General features: G+C 41.9%; 1 protein-coding gene across 1 annotated transcript in view; it reads right to left on the minus strand.

The window, feature by feature from the left end:
- ETFDH (electron transfer flavoprotein dehydrogenase) overlaps positions 1 to 21870 on the minus strand; it is a 128571-nt gene that overhangs the window by 86268 nt on the left and 20433 nt on the right. Inside the window, exons 4-7 of the mRNA XM_030191603.1 lie at positions 14863 to 14944; positions 13304 to 13422; positions 12668 to 12745; positions 2826 to 2972 (exon numbers count right to left, since the gene is read on the minus strand). Coding sequence (XP_030047463.1) covers positions 2826 to 2972; positions 12668 to 12745; positions 13304 to 13422; positions 14863 to 14944 — 426 coding nt within the window. The remainder of the gene's footprint in view (positions 1 to 2825; positions 2973 to 12667; positions 12746 to 13303; positions 13423 to 14862; positions 14945 to 21870) is intronic.

Below are 21870 nucleotides of genomic sequence, written 5' to 3' on the forward strand. Positions count from 1 at the left end.
TGAATTGCAGGCTAAATCGAAGTAGCTCTGAATATAGCTAGCTGTCCAATATAAACAAAAAGTGCAAAAGTGCAATAAAAGCCTTAGACACACCGCAACAAACACCTAGCTAGAGGTGCCACAGATACAGTGGAAGCTGGAGCTGGAATGCAATAGTTTGATCAGTGTCAGAGAGCAAAACTAGAAGAGCAGAGCTGCTGTGGGAAACCACCACAGCTAACCTTTGGCACTGTAGCCTAGTGTAAACTGTCCCAGCTATGGAAAGAACTGCTTGTCAAGGCAAGCAATATGTGAGAGGGAAGTAAAATATGCCCAATAGAAAAGAAGCCGAGGGCCGCAGCTTCTAATATGATGCACAAACCAGCCTTAAACCTGTGACCTTCAGGCTGAAAGCCAACCATGTTCCAGAAAAATAAAACTATTTTGCTGAAACTACTGCACATAGAGCAAATGCCCCCATGACAGCACTAAAGTTCCATGGAGAGCAGAGCACTAGTCCCAGAAAATAACAATATGCAACATTTCCCACAGAAAGGTGGCGCCAAAGGCACTAAGCCTAGAAACTCCCATTTGTAAAGGAGCAAAAGGTGCAGAAAAAAAAAACAAGAAAACCTACTGCACCTGGTATTCCCAGGCAGTCTCCAATCCAAGTAGAAACCAAATCAGGCCCAACCCTGTGCTGAGCTTCCAAAATCATAGATGAGGCACACTCAAGGTGGTGTGCTCATAGGCAAAGCATGTACTGCCAGTATAAAAAGAGTTTCACAAAGGATGGAGGGAAACTTCCAAGCTGTTCAAGCAACTGCCCTCAGAGAAAAACTGAGGGGACAGAAAAGTCTGAAAATAAAAACACTAAATAGGCCCTTTCAGCGGCCCAACATACAAGGAGCCCTGCTCCGATGCTGTTCACTGTTTCTCACACCAGGAACAGCCTTAGCCAACGCAGGAACTCTTATGAATATCTAAACACCACAGACAGCGAGGCCTATTGCTATCAATGTACCCACTTAGGCAATCATGGCTTTCCAGCTCAGGTGATTCTTGCTGCCTTTGTGCATAAAGGGTCTGCCCTGAAAAGACTCCCTCTGAATAGAAGACGACAGGGGAGAAATGTATCCTACTGCTGAGCTGAAGAGAAAACATCTCCTCTTTGGGACAGGGTCCATCAGAAAGACTGAGACAGGGAACAAGCCAGAAAACTCCAAAGGCTGAACTAAAAAGGTACTGCCAGTTCCCCTACCAGACTTCTGCAACAAATAGGAATACAGAGCAGCAGAATGAGCTGGGGGAGGGGGGGGGGGAGTCAGAAATCCCCTGCCCCAGAGAACTCCCAGTGGCTGACGTGCATCCCGAGAAAAACAAGGAACATCGCAGGACCATCAGATTCCTTCTGGAAAACTTAACCCTCTAGAACCCATCTGCCCGAGATGGGCATAAAATCTCGCCCAATCACGAAAAGGGCTGCTGAGGCCAGGCTCTCTTAAGAAGATGTATGGTTATAGAACAAAAAACTGAATAAAAATATTTCAAATTAAAAAAAGAAGAAAGGTTCAAATTATGGGTCCCAAACAGAAGATCCTGCTCAGAAGATATAGAAACAGTTTAAAGTAGTTCTGTTCTTCCCTTGGATCCCCTTGCATAGTGGGGGCAGTTTGAGAAGAATTTGTGCCACTGCCCCAGCTACATGCAAACAGTTTCTGACAACCATGATTTTGGTAAAGGAAACCAAATCTGGAGAAAATAAAGGGGAATCTTCTGTACCAGCAGTCTCTAATGGAACACAAGGTCCTTTAGGAGAAGCCGCCCCTCCCACCCGCCCACATCAAGGCCACAGGGCGGGACAGGATCAGAGCAGATGTCAGGAGAAAAGAGAGGGCTTTGCCAGCAAAAAGGCGCGCGTTCCCGCTATTTTAGTGCGGGAAAAGGCTGCTCGGGGAAGGGGAACTTCAGCAATTCCCTCCCCAGCGTTCAAACATGCCACCACACTGAGTCCCGCTGCGGAGCATCTGCTACTGCAGCGGGAACAGCTGCAGCGTCGCCCACATTAAAGCACGGTACCCCCCCTCCCCCCGCCGAAAAGAGAAAGCCAGGGACTCATCGAACAGTAGGTGTCTCTGGAGGAGAAGCAGAGTCCCACAGACACAGTAGCCTGCTGCCTAACCAGAACACAGACAAAGCACAGCACTAAGACAGGGAAACCCTGTACTGCCCGGACCTGTCAGAAATCTTCTGTTTCTTCTGGGTTTTTGTTTTTTTAAACACCGAATGAAGGCAAAGGAGCAATCTTGGTTTTTGTTTTTGTTTTTTTTACTGGTGAGGAAGGCTACAGCTCTAAAGACCGGGAGGCAAGGGGAGAAAGGGTGAAGCAGGGACCCAGAAGACCCAAAGTCGGCACCTCCAGCCAGACACCCCTAACTCAACTGGCCCACAGGACCCAGGAGTATCTCCAACAGACAAATCCAGGAGCTGCTGAAGCGCCGCCCACCACCTGCTGGAGATAGAGATGTACTGAGGTGAAGGAGGAGCTGGCCATCTGGTATCACTGCCTTCAGCTTTGTAATCTCTATCTCCAACTGCTGGTAGATAGACACAACCCACTAGTTCTTGGATTCATCTGCTGCATACGCTAAGAAAGTATCCTTTTCACAAAGTTGGTGGCAGAACTACCAGTGATACACAAGGTCTTGACACTCTCCATAATCATGACACAGGATTCATTTTCTAGGAGACAGCCACCTTAATGAAATAATATACAGTGGTATCATTTGGCAGGGATTTTCACTTTCATTTTACAGTTCTGTCTTCAGCATAGAAAGCAAGGTTACCTCTTTCAGACCGATACCATAGCTTTGAGGTTCGCACTTCTCTCTCAGATTAAATTTCTTGTAGAGTTGCTTTGCGAGATGCCCATGGCAGCCTTCCGCAAAAACAGTTACTTTGCCATACAGCTCCAATCCCCTTTCAAATGTTGCCTGGGAAAAACAAAGGAGATAGTTATTACACACTACATTATCAATCATTTTTCTAAAGCCAATCATGCACAGCTCTCCTTCCCCCTACCCTCACACACATTAAACCTGTTATGTGCATAAACAACACCTCCTGCAAAACCCTTTAAAGTAGCAGTACATAATACTGATGGAAAAGGTGCAGCGAAGGGCGACTAAAATGATAGCGAGGATGGGACAACTTCCCTATGAAGAAAGACTAAGGAGGCTAGGGCTTTTCAGCTTGGAGAAGAGACGGCTGAGGGGAGACATGATAGAGGTATATAAAATAATGAGTGGAGTGGAACAGGTGGATGTGAAGCGTCTGTTCACGCTTTCCAAAAATACTAGGACTAGGGGGCATGCGATGAAACTACAGTGTAGTAAATTTAAAACAAATCGGAGAAAATGTTTCTTCACCCAACGCGTAATTAAACTCTGGAATTCATTGCCGGAGAACGTGGTGAAGGCGGTTAGCTTGGCAGAGTTTAAAAAGGGCTTAGACCGTTTCCTAAAGGACAAGTCCATAAACTGCTACTAAATGGACTTGGGAAAAATCCACAATTCCAGGAATAACATGTATAGAATGTTTGTACGTTTGGGAAGCTTGCCAGGTGCCCTTGGCCTGGATTGGCTGCTGTCGTGGATAGGATGCTGGGCTCGATAGACCCTTGGTCTTTTCCCAGTGTGGCACTACTTATGTACTTATTATAGAATCTGGGTTGTTCAAAGTATTAGTATAAAGTACTTAAGTAAAAATAAAAGTACAGTGAAGAACATGTTAAAAAAATTTACTTAGGTAAAAAGATTTTGTCTAATATAATACTTTTTGAGTAAAAAGTAAAAGTACCACAACTACAATGTATGCAACTAATGTTAAAGTTTTTATCCCAACAACTTTATTGCTCTACAATTCAATCCACTTTGCTTTTAGTAAAACTAAATTTTTGAAAATGACTGTTACTCATGTGAGTGTGCTTGTATTTGTCCAGCACAGCTAAAAAGGTGTTCAACAACTGCACGGGCTCTTGAAGGTTGCTTGGATATGGGGAATCAGAGTAAGTGTTGAATCTAACTGTATTCCAAGGTTACTGACTTATGATTTGAGGGGGAGTTCGTACTTCCCAAAAGGGATTTTGATGTCAGGTATGTATCCACCTGTGTTAGGGACCCAGAGAAGCTCGGTTTTACTTGGGTTCAGGCAAAGTTTGTTGTGTTTAGCCCATTTTTGAATTGATGTTAGACAAGTAATCAGTTTATTCAAGGCCGTAGGTAAGTCAGATTCAATGGGTATGAGTAGCTGCACATCATCCGCATAGATGTAGAACTGAGTGTCCATTGACCAATCAGCTCAGCTAGTGGCTTGAGGGTAGATATTGAACAGAATAGGTAACAGTATCAATCCTTGTGGTACCCCGCAGGTCAGTGTCCATGGTGGTGATGAGTTGCTGCCAAACATTATGGATTGTTGCCTGTCTGATAGATAGGATCTGAACCACGCAAGTACTGCACCACTGATACCTGTTTCTGTCAGTTGTGCTAGTAAGATATCATGATCCACAGTGTCAAAAGCTGCTGAGAAATCTAGCAGTACTAACATCGAGGCAAATCCCTTGTCTCAGTTTCTGTGAAGATCATCTAGCAGGGATACGAGGACCGTTTCTGTTCCATAACCGGGTCTGAATCCAGATTGACATAGATCTAGCCAGTTACTCTTTTCTAGCCATTCATTAAGTTGAACACAGACTGCTTGTTCTACGAGTTTCCCTAGAAACGGGATGTTGGATACTGGTCTGTAACTTTCAAGTTTGTCCTGGTCAAGGTTGTTTTTCTTCAGCAGAGGGCGAACCACTACCCTTTTTAATGCTGTTAGAAAGAGAGGTGTTCACAATTTTTGTGGCGCCTTCTATAAGGCCCATACTTGCCTGCTGCACTATCTTTGATGGGCAGGGATCAAGGGAGCAGGTAGTTGGTTGAAGGTCTCTTAGGAGTTTGTCAAGGCTCTCCTTTGTCATTAGGTGAAAAGTGTTCCATCTGTCTCTGTTAGGAGGGGGCGAGTTTGTGCAGTCCTGGTTGACTGGTTGGGCAGTGGGTGGGATTGCCTGTAAATCCTGGTGGAGACTTTTAATCTTGTTGGCAAAGTATGCAGCAAAATCATTGCAGATCAGTTTAGACTAGGGAGGCTGGTTTTGTTGTGGGGATTGCAGTAGGCTGTTTACTATACTGAACAGCTGCTTGGTTGAATTGACAGCCTGTGCAATGCATTGAGAGAAATACTGTTTTTTGGTTGCTGTTAAGGCTTGGCGGTACTTTGCCATGTGCTTCCTGCAGTTTAGCCTCTAGCCAGTTTATCATTGAGATATGGGTGAACACTGATTTCCTGGCACTGAGGGCATGACGTCACCACCACCACCATAACCTTCAAAACTTTCTTGGAGATGTGGCGAGATTGAAGGACAAAGCTCTAAATCGGAAGTGACAGTCCAGCACCGCAAAACACAGAAACTTCTGATGCAGTGGCCATATGGTTATATGAAAGTATACCTCCCACTTGAACAGAGGCTATGATTGCTCTTGGTGTCTTCTCAGTACACTTGGAGGCAGCGGTTTAGATCTTCCATAAAAATATCCAGAACCCAGTGTTCTGACATGATTTGGGCCCACTCCTTCCTAAACTCCTGAAGACTTCCTTCTACCAGAAGAGAAGAGTAGACCAGCCTCTCATCACTGTGAAGTTCTGGAGGCAGTGGGCACTCTGGCTGACTGACAAAAGGAAGACTGACGTGCCTGAAGTGAGACTTCTGACCATATTGCTGATGACCAGACTGGTACCGACTGCTATCTTGAAAACGAAATTGAGAGCTCACCGGACGGACAACCAGAGGTTTTCAAGCTTATCTTCCGGCTTAGTTTCCCCCAGTTCTTTCTCTAAGTTACCTGAGATCATCTCCAAATAGCCACTTGCCTTGAAAGAGCAGTTTAACTGGATCCACTGCCCAATGCAACAGCCAGAGTTGCTGACGTGCCCTGACAGCCGAAGATATACTGTGAGCCATAACCTGTAACATGTCGTAAATAGGATCTGCCACGTAGGCCAACCCTGCTTCCAGCTGGGCGTTATGATGTTTATCTTATATTGGTTACACTGTTCCAGGGCGAACTCACTTTTGGTTTCTATCAAGTTCACTAATTAACAAGACGTAAACAAACTCTAATGTCTTCTACTAACGTACAGTGCATCCTAATGAAAGCTAAGTTAACTATACTTAGCTTTCATTAGGATGCTCTAAACACTCCAACAGCATCCTAATGAAAGCTAAGTATAGTTAAATTAGTCACAACAAGTATAATAACAATTGTTGATTTAGACCTAAGACAACAAGGTAGGGAGGCGGTGTGCAATGATGTCTGAAAAAGGGTTCCTGTTAGCGCACACATTGTGTGTGAGTCCTGTGGAGGAAACCCCCACCCACTGAGCACTACCAGCATATTAAAAAGAATAAAAAGAGATAGAGATTGTGATTGCACTGTACGTTAGTAGAAGACATAAGAGTTTCTTTACGTCTAGTTAATTAGTTTATCTTAATATTGCCGACTACTGATGCCACTTGAGGCATGCTCCTGCCATGAATGAGCTGCACATTGTCGCTTTAAAGTCCAAAGAGGCCACCTGAAAGGCTTGTTTCAGTGAGCCTTCTAGCTTCCTATCCTGTAGGTCTTTTAGGGCAATGACCCCTTCCACTAGCAAGGAGGTCTTCTTAGTCACCACTGTTCCCTGTGAGTCCATCCAGGAAGCTGCAAATTATCTTTCTCCTCCAGAACTAAAGGGTAGAGACAAGCCATGGTTCTTCCCCACTCTCAGCTTCGCGTCTGGTGAGACCCATTCTGCTGTAATCAGGTCCTGAATGTCTAGATGCATCCGGATGGCCTTAGAAGGACCTCTAAGCCCCCTCATGACTGAGATAGAAAATACTGAGAAGCTGAACTGAATGCAAAGAAAGATATGGTCTCAGTTCAGTTTTCAGTTCTTTATCTCCACCTGCTAGTTGATGGACACAACTATACCACTGGTTCTGATTAGTGGGAAGCTATATAATGGAAATATAGTTCAACAGGTTGTAATAAGATTGGGGTTCACCAAATCCAACTGTCCATATGCCATAATTCAAATCAAGAAGAAAAACACTCATTCCTCACACTGAAAATGACATACACTCATAATGGAATAAAGTTATGAGTGAAATCTTAAGGCCCTCTGTGCATTCAGATCACTGTTCATCTGGAGAAAGGGATTACCATATTTCAGACACCACATTCTCTTAGCAAACACTCAAAACTGATTTTACAAAACGATATGGATATTTTAGGGGAATTGTAGGTGGCATTTTAAAGTGGTCAAGGGAAGAATAACGCATTTGAGAGAAAGAGCAAACTTCAAATATTGGTAACATACGAGCCATATACCCAATTCCAACATCGCAAGGTTGTCCTTCAGATACATCCTAAGTTTTTACCTAAGGTTGTCACATCTTTTCACTTCAATGCGGAAATAGTGCTCCTCACCTTCTACCTGAAGACTCATTCAATTCTCAAGAAAAAGCCCTTTCAAGTCCGATTGTATGTAGGCTCGGATATGCTACTTACAAAGGACTGCATCTACAAGAAAGTCAACTCAACTGTTCATTTCTTTCCAAAAAACTCTGGTAAACTGGCTAGCATCTTAGTACATAAGTATTGCCATACTGGGACAGACCAAAGGTCCATCAAGCCCAGCATCCTGTTTCCAACAGTGGCCAATCCAGGTAACAAATACTACTATGAATAAGCAGGCATTCCTTTCAGCTCCAAGGTCAGGTCTCATCAAATTAGAGCTACTGCAACATTAGTGTTCAAAGAAAGACTTCACAAAGGGGTACTACCTGCAAGGCAGTTATCTGGTCCTCTTTTCATATGTCTCCTACTTTGGACTAGGTTTCAACACAAAGATATGCCTCTGATCAAGTGGTGCTGGCCATTCTGTCCTGTGCAAGAAGACTAAGACAGCACTAAGCTTGGGACTTACCCACTTGTGTGCCTCATTGAGTTCTGCCTGTCAATGGAAAAAGCAATGTTGCTAATCTCTAACAGGTGTTTTTCATAGGCAACAGGACTGATAACGCACACAATCTTTCCCAACTCCCTGATAGCTGTATCACTGTTTGAGCTTTGGAACCAATTGAGGAGACCGGTGCACGTGGAAAGAGTCACACATACTCCAAACTTTATACTTTATACTCTAAGTTCTGAGCTCTTGGAGAACAGTTCCATCCTGGTGCTGTCAGATAACATTATCCTCTTGTGTGATTTATCAATCGTGCTGTCAACAGAAAACATCTGTTACAGGTGAGCAACACAGCTTTAATGATGAAGTACAAGTTAAAATTATGAGATCATTATTAAACAGATCAAAATAGAAGCTACAGCTGGGTTATGAGGTCTACAAAATCCTGAGTGATGTAGAACGAGTAGAAGTAAATTGATTTTTTTTACTCATTTCAAAAGTACAACGACTAGGGTACACTTGAGGAAGTTACATGGAAATACTTTTAAAACAAATAGGAGGAAATACTTTTTCACTCAACGAATAGTTAAGCTCTTTGCCGGAAGATGTGGTAATGGCCATTAGCATATCTGGGTTTAAAAAAGGTTTGGACAAGTTCCTGGAGGAAAAGTCCATAGTTTGCTATTGAGACAGACATGGGGAGGCAGCTGTTTGCCCCAGGGTTGATAGCATGGAATGTTACTAATAATTGGGTTTCTGCCAGGTACTTGTGACCTGGCTTGGCCACTATTTGGAAACGGAATACTGGGCTAGACGGACCGTTTGGTCTGACCCAGTATGGCTACTTTTATGTTCTTATGTGCTTTAAATGGGGGGAGGGGGTGTCAGAGAACACAAGAAAACAAAAAGATATCATCTTCTCACGTATAACACTTTCCTGGAGAATAGGCTTCAAGTCTAGGTGCCGACTCTCAAAAAATGTCCACGCACAAAAAGGCCATCAAGGACCCACAAACTGAGGCTATTAGCTTTACAAGAAAAACAGAGTATATAGATACCTGTGAAACATACAGGAATCTTGAATAGGTTCTTTATACTCATGATATAAAACCAAGATGGAAAGCAGTACCAGTGGAACGAGAAGGATCTGAACCCTAGGGAACATGTAGGATAGGAGGAAAGAAAACAGCTGGGCTGCCCAGAAGCACTGGTAAGGGAGAGGACATAAGATGGGTTGGTGTAGGGTAGGAAAGGGGACTTGAATAAGTATGGAACCTTATATGGTTATTCACTGAGGACTGCAGAGAACCAATGAAGAAAAACTCTCCTGTTTGATTAAGAATACTACTGAACAACTCATTTATTTAAAACATTTATAACCCGCACAATCCGTACAAATCTTGGTGGTTTACAATAAGTACACTCATAGTGATGAAATGACAAATCATAGCAAAAACATATCACGTACATACTACACTAAGGACTCCACACACAATAAGCAAACTAACATCAACTATACATTACTCACTAGATTACCAAAGTACATATGACTCGTACCTAAACAGAGGATTGCTGGTAGCCAAATGCTTCTAAAGAATAACAGTGTTTTAAGCTCCCTCCTAAATTGATCTAACGCCTTTAAAAACCTTATGTACGATAATTGGGAACAGGGAGGTCTGGGCCTACCCAATCTCCGACGGTATAATCAAGCATGTCTCATGCGGCACCTCCGGGATTGGATACTGGACACAGAACAATTTACTCCGGTTAGGTGGGAACAGGCACTATATAAACCTTGGCATGCCAACTTTCTCTTACAGGTCCAACGTGTAAGGTCTTGCCGCCAACGTGTAAGAAAAGTATACTATCACAACCCTTAAGACAGGTCTGGCGCTCTCTCATGACAGCTTGGAATCAAAACCCAAATGTTAGTGATCAGCTTCCATTCCGGGGGAATAGAGATTTTCCACCAGGACTGGAGGCTAGGTTAATCAAGAGCTGGGCAGATATGGGAATCACCCTAATGGAACACACATAGTAAATGAGGAGGGAGGTTTGTATACATTTCCAGACCTGCGGTGGAGGCTTTCCTTAACCAACAAGGATCACTATACATATAGACAATTACATCACTATTGGTACAGCTTAGATCAGGAGGCTTTGGGCACAAAATTGGGACAAAAACTCCAAGAATTTTTAAAAGGGGACGCACATGGTCACGTTTCCATATCCAGTTTGCACCGAGCTTTGATGAAGCTCTGTCCGCCCCGAAACTATGGAGCACTTACAGAGGCATGGAGTAAAGACCTGGGATATGAACTGAAGGGAGTAAATTTCGAAAATTGATAAAAGATATCCCCAGGCAAGTAGGTGGGGCGGAGCTACAGGAGAGCCAGTATAGGATATTACATAGGGGATACATAGCGCAAACACAAGCAGCAAGAGCTGGTTGGGCACCGGATGCTCAATGTGTAAAGTGTAAACGAGGGAGAAATACATTTTTACATGCATTTTGGAGTTGTGCCAAAGTGAAAATCTTTTGGAAAAGGCTCCACAATTATTCTGAGACTCTCATAGGTCACAGACTAATTCCCTCTTGGAGAGGGGTGTTATTAAACAAAAAGGGGGCCTATGAGCTCTCAGACAAGAACATGGATCTGTTAATGGGTAAAGCATATGCAGTGGGGAAAAAATGTATATTGAGGCATTGGATGCAAGAGGAGCCACCCACCATCTGGTTTTGGAGGAATAAATTTCACGAGTTGATGTTATGGGAGGCTAGAGCAGCACAGGATACCTCAAAGAAAAGAGAAGCATTTATTTCTATCTGGAACAGATATTTGCAAAGTATTTCCCATAAAGTGAGAACTGCAGTGCTCAATACTCTGTCTATACTATAAAGGGGAAGGTAGGGGGGAGTTAAGTAATTTTAGATGGGTGGTGGCCAGTGGGGGAATACATAGATGGGGTGGTCCGCACAGAAAGAACCGTAAAGTGCCAAATGAAGCAGTAAATAATAACCTACACTCTGGTAGTTTAACACGTGGAGAGGGAGAGGTAGCTCAACCATGAAGTAGAAGTTTTCATCAGAGTAGTGGGGGAGGGAGGTGGGGAGGAGGAGGGGGGGGCACAGTTTTGGGGAGGGTTATATTCCATGGAAATTGGAGGGACATGTGTATTATTAGCCAGGAGAGCAATCCTTTGATAGAATACAATAATGAGGATTCACCTGCACACACTGTTGGGATAGCACACAGAGTTATACACGAGACATAATTATTAGAGTTTAAGATAAAAGTTTATTGTTAATAGTTATGCAATTGTCCTGTAATTGTACAAGTACACATTTACAAAAGTAAGAGACGTCAAGAGGGAAGGGATAGGGGAGACGATTGAAAAACTTTGATAGAAATCTCAGGCTTATTAATATGTGATAGAATTATTTGTTCTCAGTTTTATATTGATTGATATGGATTTGTTTACCATGTGAACTCATCAATAAAAATCGTTGAAACATAAAGACCTTATGTACATAGGCAACTCATTCCACAATTTTGGCCCCTCAACTTTAAAAGAAGACCTGCAATATTCATCTAGTTTGATAACCTGAAAAGATGGCACTTCCAAAAGGTTAGCGTTAGAAGATCTCAAAGCTCTTGCAGGTTGGAATGATCGTAAGGAAGATAGAACAGGAGAACCAGATTATTTTGCACTTTGAATACTAATAATAAAGTTTTAAAAGCAATCCTCTGTTTAATAGGGGGCCAATGTAACGTTTTTAAAATAAAGAGTGACATGTATAGTGGGAATAGTTATAAATGACTCTGGCTGCAGCGTTTTGAGCAACCTGCAAGGCTTTTAAAATATTCCCATGCAAGCCCAGAAGTAGACCATTACAGTAATTAAAGTATGGAATAACAATACTCTAAATTAAACGGAAGTTTAAGAAGGTAAGAAGATCTTCTAGACGCCTAGTCAACCTTAGCCTGAAAAATACTTGCTTAATTAATATAAGACATGGGCAAGAACTGAAACTAGAAGAGCAGTATAGGCCATTATCTGCTATTAAGATTTCTGTTGGATAAAGAATGATATTCTTACAAACAGTCAAGATTTTCAGCTGGTAACTAGGAAATATTATCAGTGTGGACAGGGCAGACTGAATGGGTCAATTCATTTTTGTTACTATATTTTCTATGCCAGGACTACAACCAAACATAGCATTTTCTCAGGCAGAAGAGCAGGGTAACTGGAGGATGCAAATGGATTTTATCCTTCTGCTGCTCACTTAGGAAATGTTTAGCTAGGCTTTGCATTTTCTGGTTTGCAGCCTAATTTTTCATAATTCTTGATCCTTGTTTTTCTGTTTGTTTTTCCCTGCTGTCCCGTCAGTTTCCCTTTTTGTGTGTTTCTGGTATCTCTCTGGAAACCGATTTGATGTTTTTTTGTTATGAGGAGTGGTATTAAATAAATAAATATATTTTTTAAATGTAAACAAAGATTAGAAAGGAAGATGACCCAGCTGCTGGTCTGTAGCAAATCTCCTCACTTAATGCACAAAGGAAAAATGTACTGCTGGAAACAGGATGATTACATTCTATGTGCTGCTAAAACACTGTCAGAAGATAAACTTACATACCTTTGGTGACCCATCCTTTCTGATTCCCACATCATTAGTGGCAATCCCCTTCACACTGCCATCTTCATGAAAAAGGACCTAAAAACAAAACAATTCCTTTACCCATTCTAGAACTAAAGTCACAAAATGGCTCAAGCTCTCTGCATTGCTTACATGCAGCGTCCCTCATACTTACAAAATCTTAATTTGCAGCAAGAATACATGGCCGGCAGTAAATACATCCAGTTCCACTTGAACCATTTAAATTGTTCAATTTCCTCCACCTCATCCCAAATACATAACACACAGAATACAATTCTTTCCATGGGTGACAGGGTTTTATCAGTTTCCAAAGGTGGCAGATATACACACACAAGCTACTTATCATTAGTAAGTACCCTTCTCTTTTTATTTAGAAGCACAGGTTTTGGGCTTTGACAGCAGTTTAATTTATAACTGCTACAGTTGTTCTTAACCATACCTGATTTTAAGTTTGCTTTCAGACATGTTGCAAAATTTTTGAGGTACTGCTGATCTATAAAAGCATGGGTTCAAAAAACAGTTTTACAGCATTTACTGTTTGCTTTAAAACATTTCCTTTAACATGAAGAAAAACCAAAAAGAACTTGTGTGGAGAAATGAATATAATTTGCCTACCTCAGCAGCAGAATAGCCTGGATAGACCTCAACCCCGAGGGCTTCTGCTTGCTCCCCTAGCCAGCTCACCAGGTAGCCCAGCCGCACAATATAATTTCCATGATTATTCATTGGAAGTCCTACGATTACAATGCACACATGATTCAGGCAACAGAGAATGCAGTCCAAAAATTCGTCATACCTCCCAGTGTACATTCAATCAGTATTTTCCTCCCAGAGGTGCTGAAACATTTAAAAAAAAAAAAAAATAGAAAGGACCATTCATACCACCAAGGATTTAAATATTATGCACAAAATAAAGAGCAATAGGAGCCAAAAAATGATTTTATTAACTAAAAACCTAAAAATGGAATATATAGATGATGGACTTAAAATAAATGTAGGGGCATGTTTAAGTGTGATAAGTTTTTACACTTACCACACCTTAACTGTACAACTTAAGATGTGCAAAGCAGGGGGAGTGCCCTGCATTTATTGCACAAAGCAGTCATTTACCTCATAGGCCCACTTTTCCTGCCCACCTACACTACCTGCCAAGGCATGAATGCGGGCCCCAGCACAAAAACCCCCTGAAAACATGGTGCTGTCACAGCAGCAAAACCTGAACCCCTTCCAAGTAGCATCCCCCTCGAAGCTCCATCAGCTGATCCCCCTCTCCCACTCCAACCCATTCACAAGATACCTTTCAAAATCAAAGTTCCCAATTCCTTACAGATAAGCCTCCACTCTAAGCTATGCTCCCTACCACCATCCGTACCTAAACCTTCTTCTCCACCACCGACCACCCACGGCTCACCTTAAGGTTGCCATAGTAGTCTAGTAAACCAGGACGGAAGCAGCCCCTTCTCTGCTCCTGCCCCTGAGGTTCAAAAGGGAACCTATGCCCCCTATAGGTAGTCTTGCAGTACTATCACTAAGGCTCATTCTTGGGCTAACAGTAAAATAACATGTCTTAACTATAGCAAATGTTAATAACATCACCCCTAATACCATATTTTTACCACTCTGGCTAGTTTTAGCTGCTGTATTTATTAGCATGGGTCCATACTAGCTACTTAGCACAGCTTATTAAATACCCCCTTAGTTACTGGCCATCAAATACATTTCTTTGCTAGAAAGTGAAATGTACTCCACATTAGCGATAAACAGAGATGGGTTGGTATTAATAGATTACAACTCCCCCAAAACCAACCACGCCACAGCTAACTCTTTTGGTTGTCAAGTAATGCCTAGAATGACCAAAGGGACTAGAAGGCTGCATGTCTAGACAACAGCCTCACTAGTTTTGGTAGCTGGTTAGATTATAAGAAAGCTTGGGTGGGGAGAGGGGGATCTGGGTGTGGTATGACAAGAAGCAGCAGCAGCGAAGACAACAAAAACTGACTTGGAACAGCAGTGATTCTCCAAGCAGTCAAGATTATATGGCTGGCAGCTGGGTTATATCCTTGACAGCATGGACTGGATGAGCAAACGGGTCTTTGCTGCCATCATCTACTATGCTGTGAGGGGCTTTGTCTCAGTATCTCTGGCAGGCAGTGCAATCTCTTGCTAGGCCATACCTGGAAGAATTGGCACAGGAATATAATACTTCTTTGTCAAAATCCCAAACTTGTCTTCTGTCACAGGAGTGTGAAGTGGAGCCTAGCGAAGCAGAGGAGAAAAATCAGACTATGTAAGAAGTGCAATGACTATCAAAGCGCAAAGCACATACCTTGAAACTGCATGTATGGGAAACATACACTTATGGTGACAGAAGACACAAATTAAAGAAGATGGCATTAATTGTTGCAGAAAATTAAAATGTTAACCATGTAAAAGTCTATATGTTTGGAAAAGGCTAACCTGCTCACTGCAAAATATCCAAGAGGTAGAAAACGCAAAGCTTAACAGTCCACACTTAACTTAAAAAATGGTAGTGCTATCCAAAGCGATTCCCGCTACAATCTCTCCAGTGTCGCCATCTGGGACTGCTCCATTTATCCTCCGTACTGCAGTGCACTGCCTATCTGACAATCTTTTCTTCAACAAGTGTGTCTTGTTTCGCTTACATAACTCGCAATATATTATGCTCGGATTATTCTACCTCCTGAAGAACAAGTTGACGAAAAATAGCAATAGCTGGGTTCACAGTGCCTGGAGGGACCCAAGAGCTTTTTGCTATACAATCCGAAAAAGATCCCTTGAGTCTGGCTTGTCTACAAAAAAATGCTTTTAATTGCAAAGACCTAATAAAGTTTTCAAAATCCACACGGAATTGAAAAGGTTACTGTTTACAAGAGGGAACAAAAGAAAGCCCTTTCGCCAGAAGAGATTCTTTCACTGTAGATAATTATATTTGACAAATTAATTATGGCGAGTCATCCCTCCATCTGACTCTCGTTGTTGGACCCCTGTGGCTCTGGTTTCCTCGACCTTTGGACATCCATCTGCCTCAATTTCTTTGTATTATTTGAGACTTGGTAGATCCCATACTGCCTCCCCCCTCAGTTTTATCATTATTACCTTTTTCACTACTGGTGGAGTTTGAGGACAAATGGAATCCAACTTTCTTGCCTTTAACTGACAAATCTTGTTGATCTTTTAGTTTTTGCCAATTTATTTATTTATTTAGATTTTGCTCACACCTATTTTAGTACTAGCTCACCTCTGGATGTCAAGACTGGCACTCTAACCACTAGGCCACTCCTCCACATAACCAATTAAAGGCAAGAAAGTTGGATTCTATTTGTCCTCAAACTCCTTTCCTATCAGTTCTTCCATTCCACTCTCCTCCTTCCATCTAGCTGCTCCTCAGCTTCTCCCTACATTTATAGCTTGGCAGCGATAACCAGCATTAAGTCATTGTGTCTTTGATGGAGTTACAGACTGGCACGCCATCTCTCTCTAAAGGCCCAAAATGGCTGCATCTCTTTATGGGTGCCTGCAACACTTCTCAGGCTCTCAGGGTGCACACAACAGTCTTCTCTCTTCTTAGGCATGGGTAGGAGGTAGCTGAGCCAGCACTCAAGCTGAATTGTGCCTTGTCTGGTCAAGGGCAGAGATTTATTTATTTCAAATCATATTCCATATTATCTAAAACTACCACCAACCCCGGGCACTGTTCCCTCTAAGCTGAGCTGGAGTTCTTCAACTGCAGCTAGTGGGGGCAGTGCTTCAATACCGTGTTTTCAATTGCTAGGGACACACAGGTTCCCTGGAGTCCTGCAGATCTTGCCTGTCCCTCAATGTGATAGTGAAACAGCACTCCCCCGCTGGCCTAACTATAGGTGGCGGACTCCCACTCAGCATAGAGGGGAACACAACAAAACCTTAAATCAGATTAATACATATAGAAATAAGTGATATATACAAAATAGAAACATACCAAAAATCACTCAGCATAATCATAAGCACATTTGAATAATAAATGGAAAGACCATTATACAAAATCACATGAAACTGTACAGCAGATCTTAAATATGTTAAGCACAACTGGGAGCCAAGGTAATCGCTCCAAAAAATGGAGAAAGATGATTCCTAGGACCACAGTGGCAGCATATCTAGGTATGAGAGAGAGAGAGAGAGAGAGAGAGAAAGAAAGAAAGAAAGAAAGAAAGAAGAAAGAAAGAAAGAAAGAAAGAAAGAAAGAAAGAAAGAAAGAAAGAAAGAAAGAAAGAAAGAAAGAAAGAAAGAAAGAAAGAAAGAAAGAAAGAAAGAAAGAAAGAGAGAGTGTGAGTGGATTTCTACAGGAAAACAGACATTTGTAGATCTGTTTTGTTTGTGTCTGTGCAATAGAGGCAAGAAGATCCTGAAACAATGTGACCTAGACTGACATAGGTGTATAAATATAGCATTCATTCCTTCCTAAACCCTTTGAAAACAGACGTTTATATGATAAGGATGGCATAAAGTCAACTAGGATTAAAGCTCTGCATGAAACACAGACTGAACTCTGAAATCTCTATGAATAGAATTCTATGTATGACAGGACAGAGCACAGCAGTGGGGCTATTCTATAATCTCCTGGACCAGAATAGCAAGTCAAACTATGAAAAGTTAAACAAACTAGACAGGCTACCAAAGTCAGAAGCATGGCAATAAAGGAAGATTTCAATTACCCTAATATGAATTGAATGAGATGCTAACAGTGAAATTTAGACTTATTGTTAATTTCCTTTCCTTGAACCCTGCAAGTTCAGACATGCAATTTATGTTACCGTACCAGCAGATGGAGGCACAGAAAAACTTCTACACCAAGCTTGGTATAACAGGTGGTGCAGTTGAGCTGGATAGCCACTATTCTACTGACAAAGCTAATTAACTAGGTTAACACAGAACACCATAACAAAAAAAAAAATTGTCCTTTTCCATAAAACCCATGGCTTTTTTTCTTTCCTTTTTTTTTTTTTGGGGGGGGGGGGGGTAACAAAAAACAGGAGTGGCAACCCTCCATCCCACTAAGGTCTAGTAATTGGAGGCAGCAATGGAATTGAAATTAGAGATCCAGGACCCAGCAAAGCTTCTTCTTATCTGTCTGCCGAGGGCCTTGGCAGGAGATCTACCTTACCCTCACTCCTGTGCTCTGACCCCTAGGTCTTCTGCATGGCGAAGGCGACATGCTGTATGATTATCTCAAACTTGGAGGGGGGGGGGGAGCTGATGTAAGCCTACAAGGGAGAAGAGTTCATCTGTACATCAGTCTCTTCCCCCTGTTGTGTCATTGTAATATATCATACTATCAAAACGAAGAGAGGGCACTATATAAAACAAGATGACCAACTAAGAAATATGATCCAAAGAACAAAATAATAGGTCATAGAGTGATAGCTCCAAAATCTTTTTACATGTATCAAGATACCAAATGATGAATGGAGGTCATCATATAAAAGCAAATTCAGTCCAAACAGGTCAACAGACCTCTCATAGCACAAATCTATTACAGGTCACAATCATCAAGCAGATTCAATCATTTGTACCTCCATCATTTACACCTCCATCGAATAAAGTGAAAAGGTACCCAATAAATATGAGTGGAAACTCAAACATTGCCACAGTGATTCAAGAGGTAGCAATCCCTAAGAATTTTTTGAGACACAGCATCAAATGTTAACATCAAATGTAACATCAAAAGATGCAATCACTTATCTATTCCAAAAAATCCAGCACATCTGACATCTACGTAAAGGATGTGGGAAGGCATTTCAGCAGCACTAATTCGCATGCTTCCAGGGTTGTGTTAGCTCTTAAAATGCAAAGCATCACCTAGTACTTTACAATGCTCAGGGCACATGAGGGAAAATTTGAATTTGGACTGAATTTGGTTTTATAGATGTCCTCCATTCACCATTTGGTATCTTTGATACATGTAAAACGTTTTTGGAGCTATATCTTGTATTGCTATTTGAATATTTTCATTGCTGTAATTATCTATTGCCTATGTTTGACTTATTCTTGCTGTACACCACCTTGTGTGTATTCCTTCAAAAAGGTAATAAATAAATCCTAATAAATAAATGTGAATCCGAGGTTCCACATGCTGAGGCCCAATTTAAAATGCAGAAGAGACACAGCCTGCTGTATGGCAACTATTTAATGGAAATTATGTGCAACACAAGTGACCCTCAAGTCTAAAGATGGTTAATAGGAAGTCTTCAACAACTACTTTTATTTGTTCTTTATATAGACAGCCATACATCAAAAAATGAATAATGTTTTTCTTAATTAGTAAGTACTAGAATGCAACAGGATGCTCTTCTGTTGCTTCCTATCACATCATAGCCAAGATAGTGGTGGAGCCAGCTGCAGACTCCAGCAGAGGTTCAGTCCCAGACTCCCAGCCTGCTGCATACACAGTTGCAACTGGAGGGTAACCTGACACTGGCACTTACATAAACCCCATGCAAGAAGTGCACCCACCTTCCCATCACAGTTGGGGCAGGAGCCTGCAGCATTGCTCCCACGTCACAGTCTGCCATCTCTATACACCCCCTGCACCACCAAGTATCCCTCCACTACTTGTTTTCATTTTTAAACTTACACCCTGTCTTTGATTGGTAAGCGGCTTATAATGAGTCAATGGATGGAGGAGTCCCCCCCGGATTTCTGGCACTGGCGGAACAGACGGCATGAATTCATGTTATTTGAAAGGAGAGGGGTGGGCTGTTCCCCTAAGCGGCGGAGGAAGTTTCTGGACATTTGGGGGCCATATATCCAAAGCTTATCTCCTAAAGGGAGGAGTTTAGTGATCAATTCGCTTTAAGTTTTCAGTTGAAAGGGAGTCATCCATTTCAGATATACTACTATTAAACATTTCTATAGCGCTACTAGGCTTACGCAGCGCTGTAAAAATTAACATGAAAAGACAGTCCCTGTTCAACAGAGCTTACAATCTAAATTGGACAGACGAACAGACAGCAAGGGGTGGGGAAATTGCAGTGGTAGGGGTGATAAGTGAGGGTGTTGAGTAAGTGAGTCATGGTTAGGAGTCGAAAGCAGTAGCAAAGAGGTATAGATCGAAAATTTTGGGTATCTCCTGGGGGGGGGTGGATGGGGGGAGGGGGATTTTCATTGTTGGTCTGTTTTATTGATATGGTTTTTCTTATAACTCGGGGGGAAGGGGGATAGAGGGCGGGGGGGAGTAGGCAAGTAAAAGTCTGATGGGTATAGCAGTGTTGTTGGCGGGGGGGAGGGGGGACTTATTGCAAACTATTGATGATAAAGGGGAACGTTACTATTGTGTGGCTATGACATGTTACCTAATGGGGTTCAAATTGAATTTGTAGGCTGTATTGTAAATGTTGAATCATTAAGATAAATTGTTGAACCATAAAATGGTGGAGAGCTATAAGAAACCAGGCTCTCTACGCTTCTTTTGAATGTTGATGGTTACAGCAATTGATTGTGATGATGAGTTTTATTTGTTTGAACTATACTCAAAAGCTAATAAACAGCGTGGAATACACTTTGAGGGGGTGGGGTGGGGGGTGGAGTTGGAGGGGGAGAAAATGTTAAATATTTTGATGATGAGATTTTCACCATGCTTGTACTCCGTTTGTCTTGTTTTCAAATGGATATATACTGAGATTGTTGACTGTTAATTTTGTTATATCATCAATAAAAATTGTTGAAACATAAACTTACACTCTGTCTTGGCCTACCCAGATGCCCTAAGTATGTTTTTCTGCGAAGGGAAGAAGGGAACATAGCAACGAGAGGTTTTGTGGTGGCAGGCTTGTTCAGGTCTTGGGGATCCAGAGGCCCTGAAAGGGGAGCTTACTCCTGAACCCCTGAACCTCTGTCTGGATTCTAAAGGAAAGCCCCTTAGGAGTTTATGCCCTGTGAGACCTTGGATCCTGCTGTACCATCCAGACACATTCCTCCCCACCCAACACCAATCTGCTGAAGAAGAATACTGGCTAACCAGACCAACTGTACCACCTTTGGACAATTCTTCTCTGCCTCCATCTCCTGGTAAGGGGACATAACCCACACATTTGGACTCATCTGATAGGAGGAGAAGCAAAATTAATTTCCTCAGAGTATGCTATGAAGGTAAAGTTTGCAGATGCCAAAGAAAACTGCTTCTTGAAGGAGCTGGTCTTGTAACCAATGAATGTTACATTACATTAAAGAACAGCAAGAGAGATACCCAAGAGGTAACCAACTACAGACCAGTGGCTTCTATTCCACTACTTAGATTTTGGAAGGTTGGGTTACTAAACAACTGGAAAGCTGTTTAGATAGATTTGAAATCCTTCACTCTTCTCAGCCAGGATTCTGTAGTGGGTTCAGCATGACGGAAACAATTGTGGGCTCTTTGATTGCCCACGGAAAATCTTTTTTGAGCCAAGGTCAATGTTCTGTTATTAATCTGACTTGTCAAGCTCTTTTGACCTTGTAGATCATGATCTTTTATTACAAACTCTAAGTGGATTTGGTATTCAGGAAAGCTCTGAGTTGGTCTCAAGGTTTTCTATGTAGACGATCATATAATAGTGAAAATGCAAGGTCTTGTATCTGATTCTTGGAAAGCTCATTGAAGAGTTCCACAAGTTTCGCCACTTTCTCCTATTTTATTTAATGTTTTATTAAGGGAAAGGGAAAGGGTATGGGATTTGATATACCACCTTTTTGTAGTCACTGGGAGTTGTTCTTGAAGCAATTAAAGTAAAATTTTCATATATGCTGACTATATTACCGTGCTACTCCTAAGATTCAAACATCGGTTAACATTTTCCAGTTATTCAAGCTTCCTATGGAGCAGTTATTTGGTCACCAAGTCAAAGAAGTCAATAAGATTCATTTGGCAGGAATTTCCTTTGGTAAAGCCATATTGCCTTGGGTCCTGTAACCCGTTGGCTTCTAGAAAGTTAACTATCCTTTATTTCAGCAGTGACTCCATTATTTTTCTTACCACCAAAGTGAGACTTACCGGTCTGTAGTTTCCCACTTCTTTCCTGTCTCCACTTTTGTGAAGAAGAACCAAATCCACTCACCTCCAATCCCATGGAACCTCTCCCGTCTCTAAAGATCTATTAAATAAATCTTTAAGAGGTCCTGCTAAGACCTCTCTGAGCTCTCTCAGTATC

This window comes from Microcaecilia unicolor, chromosome 2 (genome assembly GCF_901765095.1).
Source record: "Microcaecilia unicolor chromosome 2, aMicUni1.1, whole genome shotgun sequence".
Taxonomy (NCBI): Eukaryota; Metazoa; Chordata; class Amphibia; order Gymnophiona; family Siphonopidae; genus Microcaecilia; species Microcaecilia unicolor.